We start from the raw sequence: 18,029 nt of genomic DNA, 5'->3' as shown, positions 1-18,029 counted from the left end.
CAGCATATCTTTCTCTAGTCTAGCTTCCTACATTTGAGAAACCAACAGCTGGTGCTATCAGACATCTGAATTTTGTCAATCTCTTACGTGTTAAATGCTAACTTCACTAGTCATAACCTGCATTTCCCCGAGTACTAACGATGCTGAACATATTTTCACATGTTTCTGTGTCACATACTTTCCTCTTTGTGAAGGGCCTTTTGTCCATTTTTTTACTGGATCATTTATCTTTTTTGTAATGGTTTGGAGTTCTTTTTATACCAGATACTCCTGGGGAACAGGAGTGAGAAACTTTTACCGAATACCTTTCAAACTACATCGTATCTGTTGAAAAATATTTTTAAAAAATGTTTAATGGGTTGATTAAAGGCTGCTTCTTCATGGAAACGTCGATCTGCAACTAGAAAGGACCGGGGAACATCAAGACAATCCTGTTATGGTGCTAGGGTCATTCCCTTTAGTTAAATTTCAACCATGACAAAAGCCTATCTCAAAAGTAAAATTTCCTAAAATTAATTACGTGACCTACAGACTACCTTTTTCAATTTCAAGTCTCCCAGTGGACTGCATAAATCCAATCCCGTTGTCCGCTACACACTGATACAGCCCAGAGTCCTCCATGATGACATCTCTGATTTTCAGTCCATCCTCGGCAGGTAGATGCCGTGGGGAAGGGTGAACAGGCTGTGCATTATGAAACCAGGTACGGTTGGGAGATGGGTTCCCACGAACCTCACAAGTAAACTGCACTGTGGCTCCCAGAGACACTGTCTGGTCCTGCAGTCCTTTAGAAATTGAAGCATGTTCTGAAAACAAAACATAAATTATCACCAGTCACATAAAATCTTCCCTGCCAATAACTAGTTAAAACCAAACTGTACTCTTTATTCACATTCTCCCATCTGTTGTGGTCAAGAAAAAATTAGAAACGTATTTTAACTGTCCTTTAACAGGATAAACCATACGTTACTAATATGTTATAATCTCTTTTTATAGATCTCTCCAACCACTTAACTCCCTCCACATACACACAGAGTTTCTGATTTGGGGCTTCTCTTAGCATTAGTTTCAGGTGATTTGTTTGAAATAAAGTAATCATTGCCCTGGGTTTCACACAAAACAAGAGCCAAAACAGAAAAACTCTTATTCAGAAGTTAAATTCTTTTTATGGCCAATTCTGCTATGAGGTTAGGTGTACACTGGGCAAAAAACTTCCTTTACTATCCATCAATTGAGTTTTTACCTAAACAAAGTAAATCATTTATCTACATTTGTAACATACACCCAAATTAAATGATTTTGCATATTAATCTAGTCTTAATGATCATTAAACTTGAAAGCCCACATGCCGTATACTTACATTAATTCCAGTGTGACCTACCTCAGGCCACTGTTGCAACTACACATGTGCAGATTTACAAAAGCTATATAAACTATGAAACCACTTACTATCTATTTTTTCTGGTTTTCATGAAGACCTGTTTTGATAAAGGAAAACGTTTTCTGCTACTACACATGATAGTGATTTAAGGAGCTGGGAGAAAGGAATAGCTCTGAGATAAAAAGCTTACGTAGAAATGGAGGTGAAACTAATGCATATTTTATGAGCTTCATATAGTGAAAGCATTAGGGAAAATAAAATGACAGATTTCTTTTAGAGATGAAATTCTCTAGTCAGTACTAGTTACCATTACTGGATAGTACACCTGAAAACGGCCCAGAACTTCCATCCTACTGAATCCCAGGCTCCTTCCTCTGTGTCATTAAGAAGAACAAGCTCTGCACTATGTAACCAGGCTGGGGTGAGGTTCCCAAGAATGTCCAGGTGAAATGTTCTGCGACACCCAGAAATACTGCCTAATTCAGGAGTCCGTTAGGAAAATGAAGCCTGTTCTGTCTACTGGTGTAGATATTTCTTCATAGTACTCATTTCATTTGTAGTTCACAATCAGATCTTCCATTCAAACATCAATTAAATCAGAAAAATAGCCTAACTGGAAAGAAATTTACTGAGGAACATCTTACCAAGTACATTAACCATGTAAGTGACGTGTTTTACGCCTCCAGACTTGCTGCCCACCACACAGGAATAGTTCCCAGCATCCACCGGGCCAATGCTATCCGTGGCAAGGTGAGAACGCAGCCTCCTCCAGCTGCTCCCCGCCACCGCATCCTGACCGTCCTTCAGCCAGTGCACTTGAGATGCTGCGACCCCACTCACCACGCACTCCAGGGTGACAGGGCTTTGAGAAAGCACAGCCAGTGCCTGGGAAAGGGTGGGGTGAAGAATGTGAGAATCATCTGAAGAAGCACCTGGGAAAAGAAGAGAAAACAAATGATTATTATCACGTCCAATCTCTTCCCTAGCAAATCTGTGAGCTTTCCCACCTCCCCATCTACTTTCTTTACACTACAAGGTCCTATCTGGTAGCTAAATCATTTTTAGTTGAGAATAAAAATTAAAAGAGCTTGTGATCCTTTAGGGCTACTTCTGAATTAGCAGTTTAGAACCACAGACTTCTCACCAAGAACAGGAACCCCGAACTTCTCTAAGCTCTGGCTATTGGTGCCACCTCAACTGAACTACCATATTCTGAAAGTCGGGTATGAAGGAGAACAGATATCTATTTTTTCATAATTCACAGTTAGCCACAAACTTGATCACCACTAAATATAACTTGATCAAGTTATATTTTCTCTATAATTTATTTTTAGTTGAGCAAAGGGCAAAGTTCTCCACATATATTCCACTGTGTCATCTTGAGCAAAATTCTCCTCTAATGAATCATTACATTTTAAAACATGTACAGTGCTATTCTATAATACATCCATGTATTTAATTTTTATAAGACTTTCTCATGATAAACAAACATGATCTAAAGGAAAAACGAACTCTCATTTGTCAACTTTTTATGAGGAATATTCCGAGGACTCTTCCTAGTTACCATTATTTTCCCAAATACTTACGACTCACAAGGAGCTTTCGGCCAATGGGTTCGACTTTTAATTCATGTGTGACAGGATTAAAAGCTGCGCATTTATATGACCCCTTGTCCTCTATGGATACGTTCAAAATCTGAAGATTCCCTGATGGAAGGATTAAGTATTTCTCTGAGGAAGGAAAGGAATGCAGTTAGGCCTCTCTCTTTACAAAGGGCACCAATGAAAACAAATCAATTTTGATAGCTATGCTTTAAATTTAGACATAAGACTAGTAGCAAATAAGCAATTGAGGAAAATTCATTAAATGAAAGAAAGGAAAAGTCAGGCAAAAAAGAAAGTCAGTAGTACGAGAGTAACAAAATCAAGCCAATTAGACAAAGACACAATGACCAGCTACAACCACCTCCTTGGGGAAACCTGCACCTTGAGCACTGACCACCCAGGACTCGGTCACGTCCATTCATTTTCTTCTCAACAATACGTACTAAGTGCCTATTTTCTGCCAATGATGGCCCAGGCACAAAAGACACAGCAATGAAGCAAGCAGGCAAAGGCCCTGTCTTCATGCAGCTGACAGTCCAGCGCAGAAAAAGGGTAAATAACAAACCAGCAAACAAAAACATGTATCACACAATGCTTTGAGGAAAAGGTAAGGCTGAATATAGGGGAAGAGAGCAGCAGGCATGTTATTTTAGAAAGGGCCCTGAGGGCGATCTTCTCAGGGAGGTCTATCTGAGTAGAGGCCTGAATGAGACCAGGGGGTGAGCACTGGGAGTGTAGACTGTAATCATTTATTTAATGTAACCATTTCTTCTAGTCTCCCCTTGACTTCTGAGAGTGGAGAACATGTATCTTACATATTTTTGTACCCACAATCCCCAGCACGCAGAGCTTAACAGTAGTTTCCTGAATAAACATTTGGACCTGTGGGTGCCACTGGCTTTTCATGAAAACTCTCACCTGTAGAATGCCTCAGCCACTTCCCCCGGATTTTATAGCGCACTTCAGCTCTGGGGTTGCTATCTGGTACCTTGCAGCCAATGAAACCAGTACTTTTTTCTTCTGCTGTAATAACATGCTTTGTGGATGAGTCAAAATCACCAAGAACTAAAATAAATAAATAGATAAATGAATATATGTGAATTTGAACTCTCTCTCCCAAAAGAAGTTTAAAAACTAGAAACAGCTTCTGCAACACGGTTGTTTGTGGCAGCTAATCCCAGTTCATAGGGTAGCATGATCTTTTTATCTCAAAGAGTAGTTGGGGTAGAGGTGCGTGGTTGAGGGCCAGAACTAAGTCATGGAACCCTTTCCCAGATGAGAAAAACAACTGCTCTTAAAGCATTAGGGAGAACTACAAAGCATAACTATTCCTATTTGTCAAGATGGATCCTTTCAATCCAGTCCCTCATCAAAATTGATTTTCCCTATGCATTATTCTGTTTGTAGCTGCTCATAGTCAATAAAACGGTTTATGAGAACGAACCCAGGACATGGAAAAACAAAGCTGTGCATCATTTGGATTATCTGAATATACTGACTTGGTCTCAGTCCCTTGCCGTGTAAGTTACTACAGACGCAGCCTGCATGGAAGGCTGTTATCGCCAGTGCTGAGCGCAGTGGGCAGCCTGCCGCTCGAATTCCGCTCTCCAGTGTGTGTCCTGGAGCAGTCCACGGGTCATAGCTCTACACAAACATTTACTGTTCTCAGTTATGACAAACTCACTACTCCTGGGGAATCTAGATTTGTTCTGTAAGTAGGGGTGCCCTTGCAAAGACAGTGTCCATTACTGGAATCCATCACTGTTTGAAAGGCAAATGGCTCAAACTTACTAAGAAAACTATGAATTGCAGATCTTACCTAAGTTCAATACTCAACATTCCTTTCTTTACAGTCAGTTATTTCCCTGTTTCTTTAGCCTGGTTTCAATTAAATAAATTAAAATCACTCAGTAATCAGGCAAATAAAACAATCAGATGTGAAAGAAAGATAAAGAACTGTATAAAATAACTGAGTGTCAAAGTAGACAACAGATTTTCTGTTGTTGCTCGTATTAAGGACTTTTAAATACTCACAAAGAAATTCAGAACTCACTGTAGAAAACCATCCTACCTACGTAAAAACTCACTTCCATACCCTTGTCACAGATGAAGACAACTGGCTAGGCTCACAGAGGTTCAAGTACATTTCCCCAAGTTAAACACACAACAAGAGTCAAGGACGGGATGAGAACCCCTGTGATCTTCCTCCAAAACCCATGCTCTTCCCACTATCCCAAAGTGCAAGTACGAACAGTAATTTCAGGAAAACCCACATATAACAGGGACAAGATTAAACTCACCTGCAATGGATACTGTGGCGGGGCCACTCACAACTGCACCGACGCTGCTGTTGGCGATGCACTGGTAGTAACCCGAAAGGGAGGGGTTGAGAGAAAGAATAGTCAAAGTCCCCTGATGAATCTTAATCTGTTCCAAGGTTCTCGCCAATCTTTTTCCATTATGCAACCATGTGATATGCGCGGTCACGGGTTTAGCAGAACAACGCAGAACTACAGGTCCCCCAAGTTTCTGGACAGCGGACAGTGGCTCAGAAATAAAATAAGGTGCCAAGTCTACAAGGGAGCATTCCCCGTGTGCGAAGGAAGGGGAGAATGGGAAGAAAGTACATTAAACACACTTCAGCTCAATCTACGTAACCACAGGCAATCCCCTGCTTTATCTATGTGTTATGGCTCTTAATGCTTGTGAAAGTCCTGGGAAGTCTTAAAAGCCCATTTTTGGAAGGAAAAAAGGCAACATGCTAACCTATAACTTAACAATTAAGGCAAATGGGTAAGAATCCTCATGATATAAATGAGAGATGGTGAACTGCTCATTTAAGGAAGTAGCTCTTAAGAAATGAAAAGTAATTGTCTGAAAAAGAGGAGATGACTTTCAAACTAAAAAGAATTCTCTCCCATATTACCAATGGGATTTGGCTTTTAAGAGCAATTTATTTTATAAATAAGGCTATGGTTCTTCTTTACCACTAACCTTTAATATGAAATAATGTTCCGCTTTTAGGAAAGTAGAAGTAGAAAGTTAGGAAGCCTCACTGAACTACAAAGTCTTTGTTTTGGATAGAAGGCTCAACGGGGTATCAACCTTACTATTTTTATTTGTTATTTGGAACAGTTTCATTCCTTATGTCTATTCCTCCAGGAACTTGGGGGGGAGGAGTTCATGCACTTAAGTATCAAAACAGAGCTCTCTCTTCCACCCAGAAAAGAGGGCCGAGGACAGGAATGCTGTTACTCTGGCAGAATAAAATACTTTAAAAAAAAATCAAATTATTGATTTTACTTTTATAGGACATTTGATCAGAAATGAAGATTATGAAAAGTGCCTCTTAACTAAATCTGAGGTTGCTGTTTAGCAACAACAAAAAAGTAATAAAATCACTAAATCAATTTTCCCTTACTAAATCTAATAGCTGTACAGTTTCTTTAACAGAGAAAAATAAATATTACTTCATGAATAAATATCCATGTATAACATATATACATCTTTACAAAGATCTAAAATAAAAAGAAATGCCTGTGGGCCATTGTTAGGCTCAGGCTTACCGTACGCACTTAACAATAAACACATTTAAGCTTTTCAGTAAGCACAGACTTAGGTAATAAATTAGACAAGGTCATGAGAGACCTGGGACTTGAACCAAATTCCCCCATTCCAAGCTGAATACTATTACATGCTGATTCTAAAATTTCTTTTTGGTGGTATGGAGTCAGCATTTTATTCCTGTTGTAATTTCCAAATTCAGAAATTTGAAACATATCTTCTTACCAAGAAAGGCACAGTTGCAAAATATTTATTTTTAAGGCAACAAAAGGAATAAATTAGCACAATGATGGGAAGGCCTGCTAATGTCCAAGCAGCACTACTAAGAGATTCTTAAATTGCTTAAATTGCTAAACGTCTTTAAATCATTCAGCTGGTCAAACAAATTTTACAAATGTCTTTAGAATCTATTACCACCAGCAAAATACTGAAGTGGAGGCTCTTTAAGATGAAGAAGAGGAAACGCTCAGCTACAACACTATGGTTCCCCTCTTACCTGAACTCACAGAAGAGCACAGGGCCAAAAGAACAACATGCAGCAGTGTCTGTAAGGGGCCAGGATCCGGATGCATAGCGCCAGATTACAGACGCGGGCAGGACAGGTTTCCAGAGCAAAATCCAGGCCTTGGAGCACTGAAAGACATGCAGAGGAAAGAAAATCTCAACCACAGAAACAGCTGACCTCACTAATCCCAATAGTCAATAGAGTTGTGAGCATGATCCATATCTTCCCAATTCACAAACTAGCCTCTTGACACTAAATTACTGTTAGTTTTGCTCCTCCCAAGGTACTGGGATACCTCTTATTCTGCAGAATCCATCATTCCAAATGAATACATGCACAGCCTGTGGTACATTTGTTTTACATCTCCCAAGAATCTCCAGCTCAACACAATCAAAATGCATTCCTCCTCTACAGTTCTTAAAACAGAAATAACAGAAACAAAATAAAAGCTAACATCTACAGAGTATTTAGTATGTTCCGGACACCATTTCGGCGCTTTTATTGTATTAACTTCATCTTCGCAACAACCCTATGAGATCGGAACTACTGACTTTCTTCCCTTTTTTTCACATGGGGGACCCAGGCTCATGGGTTGTTCCAACAGGATGCCACGGGCAGGCCTATGCTGGGATGCAGCTACTTAGCATGTGTGCAGAAGCCCCAGGACCACTGTGCTGAGGGCGCAGGAGCCGGGAAAAGAGCACAGGTCCAGAGTCCACCCAGCTTTCAAAGCCATGGTAAAGCTTTTGGAATCAGGTGAGAAAGGTGAAAGGGGTTAAGAAGTACAAATTGCTAGTTATAAAAACAGTCAAGAGGATGTAACGTACAGCACAGGAATATAGGTAAAAAATACCACAAAACGATATATGCTGTCAGATGGCTACTACACTTAATAGGGTAACTACATCGTAAGGTGTGTCTAATCACTATGCTGTACACCTAAAACTAATGTAATATTGTATGTCAACTGTAATTAACAAATTAAAAAAAGATTGTGGAATTTATTCCCAATGCAATGGCAAGCCCTTAGGGGACTTAGAGAAGGGGAAGGACGGGATCTCACGGATGCTTTAAAAAGATCACTGGCTGCTAGTGACTAGACTGAAGTAGCGCAGGACTGGAAGAAGGACATGGAGTAGAGACATGTAATCACTCGGGAGAGAGACAAGAACGCGGTGGGCAGACAGTGAGCCAACTGCGGCGGCGGTGAAAAGTAACCGGATTCAGAACATATTCTAAGGACAGAACCAACAAAATTTGCTGAAGGCCTGGATACAGTGTGAGATAAAGAGATGTGCCAAGGAAAACTCAGTTTGGGTTTAACAGAATGAATAATAGCTCTGTTTACTGAAATGGGGAGGCTCGGAGAGAGGGAGACGACAAACAGCGGGTTAGTCAACGGTGTTTTAGCCAAGCTCAGTCTGAGATAGCTATTAGGCAGCCCGGCACTACTGTCAGTGGACAGTGACACATAGGGGTCTGGAGCTGTGAGCAAGTCAGAGCTGGGATGCAGATGTTAGTCCTCTAAAAGCCATAGCGCTGTATGAGCTCTGTCTGAGGAAAACGAGAGAAGAGGGACCAGGGAGGAGCCTTGGGACATTCCAACCTTCAGAGGCTGAAGAGGGGAGGAGCCATGGAGACTGAAAAAGTCATCGATGAGCCTGGAAGAAATCTAAGAGAATGTCATATCCAGGGAGAAAAATGGGGGGGAATGCACTTCTAGCAGAATCATTAACTGTCTCAAACACTGCTGAGAGGTAGGTAAGATGAGACGGCATCAGAAAGGCACAACGGAGATCACCGGTGACACTGACAAGGCCGGCTTCAACGCAGAGGGACAGACGGACAGTGGGTTCACCACAGAACGGGCAGGGAGGAAGCGGAGAGAGCAGCACAGGAGACTCCTTAAGAGTTTTGCTATAAAAGGGCAGCAGAAAAACAGGGAGAGCTGATGGAGGTGAATGGCAGTCGAGGGAAGGCTTGTTTTTCTGGGGCTTTTCTAGTATACAGATAGCACAGCCATTTAGCAAAGCTGAAAATGCTTCCTTCTCAATGCCAGGTACTCCAAAATCTACAAGTAGCAAATCCCACTTTATTCCCATCACGGGCTATCAGTTCACGGGCCTTTCCGATTTTTCCTCGCTGACCTCTTTTTACAAACGGGAGGGGATATATTGGTACCGCTCATGGGAAGAAGGGGCCATCTGTGTGAAAACTTGTTTGGTTTATTTGAATTCTCACTTGGTTCAAGGGTAAGAACTGACACGCCACCGCTCAGCAGTCAAGGCAAAGTAAACATTCAAATAACTTGTTAACAGGAGGCACTTTCCTCAGAGAATGAGGACAAGGAGGAGTGTTTCTTCCTTTTGCCAAATCTTTCCTCGACTATTTATTTATTGAAAAGCAGTGAAAAAATTCTTGAGTCAACTTTAACCCTAGCATGTGACCTACTGAGCTACTTTAGGGCTGTCCCTTAAAATTTCACAGCTCATTGTTGCTACCTAAATATTAGCACACGGGAATAGCCTTTATTAATCTAGCTTTCTATTAGGTTACTCATAACATGCGGTTTTTTATTTAAATTTTTTATGTTTCAATTACAGTTGGCGTGTATTATGTTTCAGGTATATAATAGTTATTAGACATTATATAACTTACTAAATGATCACCCTGATAAACCTAGTACCCATCTGACATCATACACAGTTACAATTTTATTGACTAAACTCCCTGTGCTGTACTGTACATCCCCATGACTGTTCTGTAACTACCAATTTGTACTTCTTAATTCCTTCCCCTTTTTCACCCATCCCTCCAACCACCTCCTATCTGGCAACTGGCAAAATGTTCTCTGTATCTATGTTCAGCTTGTTTATTTTGTTGTATAGATTCTAGATATAAGTAAAATCATCTGGCATTTATCTTTGTCTCATTTCAGTCAGCATAATACCCTTAATATCCATCCATGTTGTTGCAGATGCAAGATTTCATTCTTTATTACAGCTGAATAATATTCCGCTGTACATATGCACCTCTTCTTTATCCATTCACCTCTTGATGGACCCTTAGGTTGCTTCCATATCTTGGCTACTGTAAATAATGCTGCAATGAATATACCGTACGTATGTCTGTCCAATTTAGTGTTTTGGGTTTCTTCAGGTAAATACTCAGAATTGAAATCACTGGGTCCTTCTTTGTTGCTTGTTATAGCCTTTGTTTTAAAATCTATTTTGTCTGGTGTAAGCATTGCTACCCCAGTTTTGCTTTTTCTTCATTATTTCCATTTTCATGAACTATCTTTTTCCATCCCTCTACTTTTAGTCTTGTGTGCCTTTCAATATGAAGTGAGTCTTTGGCAGACAGCATATGTAAGGGTCTTGTTTTGTTATCCATTCAGCCACCATGTCTTTTAATTGAGGCTTTTAATCCATTTGCATTTAAAGTAACTGTTGATAGATATGTATTTATTGCTACTTTATTATTCACATTTTTGTCATTTTTTTCTCCTACTTCTTAAAAAAGACCTTTTACCATTTCTTGTAATACTGGTTTTGTGGTGATGAACTCCTTTAGCTTTTTCTTGTCTGAGAAGCTCTTTATCTGACCTTCAATTCTAAAGGATAGTTTTGCTGAAGAGTAATCTTGGCTGTAGGTCCTTCCTTTTCATCACTTTGAATATTTCCTGCCAAGCCCTTCTGGCCTGCAAAGTTTCTGTTGAGAAATAGCTGAGTCTTCTGAGAGCTCCCCTGTGGGAACTCCCGTTTTTCTCTTGCTTTTAAGATTCTTTGTCTTTAACCTTTGGCATTTTAATTCTGATGTTTCTTGGTGTAGGCCTCTTTGGGTTCATTTTATTTGGGACTCTCTGTACTTCCTAGACTTGCATGTCTATTTCCTTCACCAGATTAGAGAAGTTTTCCATCATTGTTTTTCCAAATAGGTTTTCAATTCCTTGCACTCTCTCTTCTCCTTCTGGCACCCCTATGATGTGAATGTTGGTACATTTAAAGTCATCCCAGAGGTTCTTTAAACTATCCTCATTTTTTTGGATTTTTTCTTTTTACTGTTCTGTGTGTTTTCTGCTGCCTTACCTTCCAATTCACTGATCTGACCCTCTGCTTCATGTATTCTACTGTTAATTCCCTGTAATGTATTCTTCATTTCAGTTATTGCATTCTTCATTTCTGACTGGTTCTTTTTTATGTTTTATAACTCCATTTTTATGTTTTCTATCTCTTTGTTTATATTCTCACTGAGATCACTGAGCTTCCTTATCTCCGTTTTGTTTCGTTCTTTTTCTGGAATTTTGTTCTGCGCATTCATTTTGGACATTTCTTTGTCTCCTCATTTTGGCGGTCTCTCTATGTTTGTTTCTATATATTAGGTAGAGTTGCCATGTCTCCCAGTCTTATGGAGTGGCCTTATGTAGTAGGTGTACTATAGGGCCCAGTGGTGCAGCCTCCCTGGTTACTGGATCTGGGCACTCCAAGTTCACCCCATTTGAGCTGTGTGCACCTTCCTACTATAGCTGAGCCTTGATTGCTGTTGGCATGTCAATGGGAGGCATTTAGCTCCAGGCCAAAGGGCTGAGAGGACTTAATTCGACCCCAACAGAGAAGCTGCTGTGCATGGGCCGACTCCACAGAGAAGTTACTTCAGCAGGGCTCTGGTGCCCAATGAGTCTGCCTCTTAAGGTGTCTCTGGTGGAGGTAGTTGGGTCGTGCTTCAGTGTGGTCTGAAGCTGGCCACCAGGAGCACTGGCTCTGGGGCCTCCTGGGAGGTGCAGTCCAAGATCAACTGCCCTGTGCCTTGCCCTGGGCCATCTGGCATGAGCTACAAGCAATCTGCAGATGGCTGCTACTTGTGCTTGGCTTGGAGGTGCCCAGGAGAGGCCAAGTTGTGGACGAAGGCCAACTACCACTAATGCTGGGCCTGGGGCCACTTAGCAACAGGTATGGGGCACGCCTAAGTCAGATGCTCCTTATTTGGGTTTGTGAATCTTTGAGAGATTTTAGGAAAGTCCAAAGCATTAGCCAAGAAAGGTTGTTTGTATGGAAAAGCCACTGAAAATGGCTTGGGTGGGCCTAAAAGTTGGGAGGGTCTGGATCTCTGGGAATCACCAGGGCAGAGTGAACAGTGTTAGCTAGGTTAATGGAGACTCAGATAACGGTGCCCACCTGTTGGTTCTGTGGGGGGATGACTCAGCAAAGGAAAAACAGCCTCTGCCAGCACCTGTCTGGGAGAAGGCTGGCCCTTCAGCCTTCACCCCAAAGCCAGATAATTCAGTTCTTCCTCATATGTCCCTGACACACCTTTCGAGCTGCTGCCCCAGTGCTGGAGCTCAGGGCAAGTGAGTCTAAGTGAGTTCATGTGCTGGTCCTTTAAGAGGAACACCTGGGACTCCAGCAGCCCTCTGTCTCACTAAGCCACAATCCCTATTGGTCTTCATAGCGAAAAGTTGTGGGGACTTCTCTTCCTGGCACTGGAACCTGGGGCTGAGGGCCCTGGTGTGGGGCTGGGACTACTTGCTCCTCAGGAGGACATCCACAGCCAAGATATCCCTTCCAATTTTTAACCACCACATGTGGGTTTGGGACCAGCAATTCTACCTCTCTGCACCGCCTACCAGTCCCCATGTGGCCTCCTGTTTATATCCTTAGTTGTAGGACTTCTGTTTAGCTAGACTTCAGGCAGTTCTCAGTAACGGTTGTTCTGCAGTTTAGTTGTAATTTTGACGTGGTTGTGGGAGGTTCCGAGTACCACACTTACCTAACTGCCATCTCAACGGGAACTCCAACATGCTATGTGTTGATTTTGGAGGTTGGAAAGAACTTGTGACCATAACAGTCATTTACTAAATATTTGTTGAGGTGGTTTATGTTTATCTATGGCAAGCTTGCTCAGTTTGTTAGAGAATTATGATAATGAGAGCAAGGCCCTGGATTCTATTGCTATATATGGGTCAGATAGCTTGAAATTTTATTCAACAGCCACCAACAGCAACCTAGGTCCAACCTCCCAAATAAACATTGCTGACCACAAGGAAGGTTAGATGATGTATAAATCAGGGTATATCCACTAGCACTACTGAAAAACTGCTCAATGCTATGTCATTTTTAAAAGTACTCTTTGTCGAAAAAGGACACTCAATAATATTAGTGTTAATGCTATTTGACTAACAAGTTATGGAAAACCTATATATCACCTATATATAAATAATTACACAAAATGTATATAATATAATTTGTATATAAGTATATATGTCCTGCATTGCTCTACCAAATGAACAATTTGTTTGGCCAAGTTTACTACAATTGAACAAGGCTCCTGCCACTTTCTTACACACAGATCAATGGCCTTAACATGTATGTTGTCTTTCTTACCCATAAAAATTTGCCTTGGCAAGGAAACAACAGCCCTAATTTCCTCTGCATGAACGTTATCCCATCCTCCTCATATCCTCTCTTCTGATTAGGAAACAGTCATGGTAAGTGTATCCAGTGTATCCAGCCCACTCCACCACTCATCACTTCAGCACATAACTTGCTGTTTGACCTCTGCTCTAGTGCATATAACATTCAAATATTCTCATGCAAAAATTAAAGACAGAATCAGAATGCTGATTTCAGTCGTACCAGATGGAATAGAATTCTGATTTAAATCACACTGTCATTTTTTTAGACTTCAGTGCTTTTCTTACTTAGGATTTTTTTAAAGTACTCAATGCGGCTAACATAACACCAGGTGATATTTCAAACAAAATATTCACATTTTTTCACATATTCTACAATGAAAATGTTACTTTTATAAGTAGAGTTGTTAACATGTTTCTACAAATACTCATTGACAAAAAAACACATTCAGCATAGAAAATGTGGAATACATAAATATACAAAAAAGTAAACATGACAATTCCATCACCTAAAGATAACATCAATATTTTGTTGCTTTTCCTTCTAATCCTTTCCATATGTGTATATTTACATAACTGAGATCATAACATATATGCAATAGTTTTAAATCCTGCTGTATTCATTTATTTAATGATTATTTTTACTTACTAAATTTATTCATAAACACAATTTGTAATAGCTACAGATACTTTATTGAATGTACTTTAATTTACTTAGCCATTCCCTTTGGATAGTTAGGTTACACTTTTTAATATATGTGTGTATGTAAGTATATATGGTTTTTTGCTATTACAGATAATGTTGTTATGGATATCTTTGTCCATAAATCTTTAACCACTCTAATTATGTCCTTAGAATAGATTTTTTTAAGTGGAATTACTAGGTCAAGGAGTACAGACTTTTGTAAAACTATATATATATAAAAATATATTTATATGTAAATATAAGTGTAAATATAAGTGTAAATATAAGTATAAATATAAATATAAATATAAATATAAATATAAATATAAATATAAATATATATATTCCAATTGTTTTCCAAAAAGAAAGAGATGGCACAAATGTATTAATCTATCCCCAACAACCACCATTGGGATAGTTGGGGGGGGACTCTCACTCACTGGCATATAGTTTAAGTCCTTACACTGTGCTAAACAAAGAGTGAATATAAAACATTAGTTTGAGCAATTCATTAAAATATTTGATTGGTCATAAAGCAACATTCACTGTCTAATCCAGCAAAGCTTTTTCTAACAATATTCTAAGTTTACATAAAAGTAATGCAAGGCCCTGGCCGGGGAGCTCGGTTGGAGCATTGTCCCAATACACCAATGTTTCAGTTTCAATACCCGGTCAGGGCACGCATAGGAAACAACCAATGAATGCATATATAGGTGGAACAACAAGTCTCCCCCGTTCTCTCTCTCTCTCTCTCTCTCTCTCTCTCTCACACACACACACACACTTTCTCTCTCTCTCTAAAATCAATCAACAAATTTTAAAAATTAAAAGAAAAGTAATGCAAAAAGAATCGGCACTGTCCATGCCACATTTATCAAACAAACCTTGTCAATCTGAACATTCAATTACAAAAAAAAAAAAAAAAATCCCTTTACTTCCTGAAACTACTGGAGATAATAAAATAACTCAAGGGGTTGGATTTAAATTGGTTCAATCGTGACTTACTGTTGGACTTTGGCAAAGACCCAGTCAATTCCCCATGTGAAAAACAGAACTGCTATGGCTTATCCAACTCACTGGTCTAAGAAGAAATTAACATGACCACGAGGAAGCTCTCCTCCCTCCTTTAGACCTCAGGGGAAGTTAACAACCAACACAATTCTAGTATTTTCACTGCAGTCCTTTTTTTAAAATGTTTTTATTGATTTAGAGAGAGAGAGGAAGGGAGAGAGACAAACATCAAGAGAGAACCATTGATCAGCTGCCTCCTGCATGGCCCCTACTGGGGATTAAGCCTACAACCCAGGCATGTGCCCTGACCAGGAATCGAACTGGTGGCCTCTAGGTGCATGGGACCACGCTCAACCAACTGAGCCACATTGGCCAGGACTCCCTGTAGTTCTGAGTGGCTGATTTAAGTGTCTGAGAAAATGCTTAGTGGTCACTTTGCTCCCAAGAAAGTATCTGGTAGTACGGTCTCTCCAGAAAAAAGAGTAGGTACAAAAAAATAAAAACAGAATAGAACGGCTAAGTGTAGCACTCCAGTAACCCTCCAAATCATGGGACTCTTTCCTGCATGCTGTAAAAAAATTTTGGAGGGTTCCCTACCTTCATATGCCCCAAATACTGCTCCCTGAGTCCTGGCCTGGAGTTCTTCAAGAATAGCTAGCATTTCCTAAATTACAGGCCTTTAAGTCTTCCCTTCTCATCTACACAGAGGGAATTTGTCCTACACATCAAACTGTACTTTTTTGCCACTCCAGGCTCAGAAGCATTTCTGCTGGCAAAGGGAAACTAACGGTAATAAGAAAGGAAATACTTCCCTAACATTTACCTGACTTATTGTCCAGGCAGTGAACTTAATGCTTTTATAACCCCTCTTCAACATGCTGCCAGAATAATCCTCTGGGAAAAGCCTTTCCTGAATTTCTAGATTTGATTTCTTTGTTCCAGAAGCAATGCCTCTACTTTCCTAAGGATGGTCAAAGCTCTCTCGGAATTATCCCCTCCCTATACGCCAATGTCAAACTTTCCTGAAGTATTCTTTCAGGCGTAGGGCATAACTGTGATTAACTACTGAACAGAAACTCGGCTTTGGGGGTCGGTACTGTTCTTCAAAATAGAAACTTATTTAAGTTAGTTTCCTTTTAGAGAGGCATCTAATTCTGCACAAAACAGTAATTTCCTTCTTTAAAAGAACTGATCCATATTTTCAAACAATCTATTTCAAACCATGCTACTTCCCAACTGTTGAGGAAATGTGAGTTTTCTGCGGTAACTACAAAAGAAAAAAGGAAATATGTCTACTTAAAAATTTTTGATTAAGTACAGATTAATTCAGCACAATTTCAATTAGGGAAGTGAAACATGCAATGCATTTTTTTAACCCACTGAACTACTTTGACCTTAATCACATCCAACTTTCAGTCTGCTGTCAAAGTTTCCTTCATGCTGAATACTTGAACAGTTAAGCAAGGAAGCTAGTATTTCCTGCAGACTTCTCCAAGAACCCTAACCATCTCAGGAAATAGTCACTTAATCAATTAATTGCATACACAGGGCATCAACTTTGAGCAGGATCCTGTGAGGGGCACATACGGAAGATGAAGTCCTAATTCCTGAACTCAAGGCTACTGCAGCTTAATGGAGAAAGGAGTGTGTGAGCATAACGTTGGAACAAAGAGAAGTGTCGTAAGTGCAAGGAGAGGGTTAAAAGTATTAAGAATTTAAAGCAGAGGAATTCATCTTTTATTCCACAAACTGTACTTGGTGTGTGTTGGGAACTGTGCTATGCTGGGAGCTCAGCCATGAGCACATCAGACAGGACATCTGCCTCCCTGAGGCTTCGTCACGTGAGTGAAGGCGACATTCAGGCTCAGTTATCACACAGAACTAAACTTTTTGCCATAAGGGCTCGTGCAAAGTTATCCCACTTTTTGGGTGGCTTCTTTTTGTTTCAGCATAACAACTGTTTCAATCAGGAACTAAAAAGTGGTACTTTGATATTACAGCAAAGGTACACCCACCAGTTTATAAGACACCACGGTATTTGGTGAGCAAACCTAGAATTTGACTGGCCTTCTCTATGCGGGTGAACCCGAACACGGTGCTCTGCGTATAGGTGCCCAGAGAGGGACAGCGAGCATCTTCTCTAATCCGCGTGAAGTACACGTTTCCACCAGCTGCGAAGCACTCCCGGTGGTTAGCCTTTATTTTGCCGTGAAGGTGCCTTTCTGTGCTGTAACTGTGCTTTCGGGTGCCCGTGAATGCACGGTAACCAGGTGCCTTGGAGGGACTGCCTGTCTGCAAGTCCATTTCCTGCCTGTCCACCCCTTCCCGGGGCTTCCTCAGCAGCCCTGTCCCCAGTCGCCACCCTCAAGTCTTCCTTCTCCTTGGCTGAGCACAATAAATTCGCTGTAATTAATTTAGGAACAAACTGCATTTATTTACTTTCAAACTATTGTTCATCACTTTACAACTTTGTTTCTATTGCTTAGTGATTTCTTTTTCTATCTGTGAAACTGTTTCATGTTCTTGGACGGGGACAGAACACACCATGACCTTTTCCATCAAAATCAATGGAAATGGTTTTTGCTAAGAGGCGATGCTTTTCGGAAATTAAAGCAGTTCCGTGAGGGAGGGACAGGTGGGAACAGAATAAGGCCAGTACAGGTGCCGCAGGAACCAGAGGGCCACTTAACCTAGATTTAGGGGACTGAAGACAGTTAGGTGAACCAAAGGCTGCGTTCGGGGCAGGGAAGAGGGAGGGGTGACAAGCAAGGGGAGGGGAGGGTTCCAAGCAGGAGGAATCGAGCGTGCGCAGGATCAGAGGCGAGAGCAAGGAGACACGGGCTGGGAAGCAGAGTAAGAACAGGATGACA

At 40.6% G+C, this 18,029-nt stretch overlaps 1 protein-coding gene across 11 annotated transcripts in view; it reads right to left on the bottom strand.

Moving 5' to 3' along the window:
* CDON (cell adhesion associated, oncogene regulated) overlaps positions 1-18,029 on the bottom strand; it is an 80,479-nt gene that overhangs the window by 42,991 nt on the left and 19,459 nt on the right. For 10 of the 11 annotated variants that reach the window (XR_015716250.1, XR_015716249.1, XR_015716251.1 and 7 more), the window contains 6 exons: positions 7,046-7,182; positions 5,286-5,558; positions 3,904-4,050; positions 2,968-3,111; positions 2,026-2,313; positions 537-806 (listed from right to left, as the gene is read on the bottom strand). Coding sequence is in view for 8 of the 11 variants with exons in the window: in XM_087828777.1 (XP_087684903.1) it covers positions 537-806; positions 2,026-2,313; positions 2,968-3,111; positions 3,904-4,050; positions 5,286-5,558; positions 7,046-7,121 (1,198 nt within the window). In the remaining 3 variants the exon portion in view is untranslated. Of the gene's footprint in view, positions 1-536; positions 807-2,025; positions 2,314-2,967; positions 3,112-3,903; positions 4,051-5,285; positions 5,559-7,045; positions 7,183-7,349; positions 8,439-18,029 lie in introns of those variants that run through there. The other variant, XM_087828779.1, reaches the window with a different exon arrangement.

The sequence above is a fragment of the Miniopterus natalensis genome, chromosome 20, assembly GCF_054644295.1.
Source record: "Miniopterus natalensis isolate mMinNat1 chromosome 20, mMinNat1.hap1, whole genome shotgun sequence".
In the NCBI taxonomy this organism is placed as follows: Eukaryota; Metazoa; Chordata; class Mammalia; order Chiroptera; family Miniopteridae; genus Miniopterus; species Miniopterus natalensis.
The sequence above is the reverse complement of the archived record's forward strand: the minus strand, read 5'-3'. Positions and strand labels throughout refer to the sequence as shown.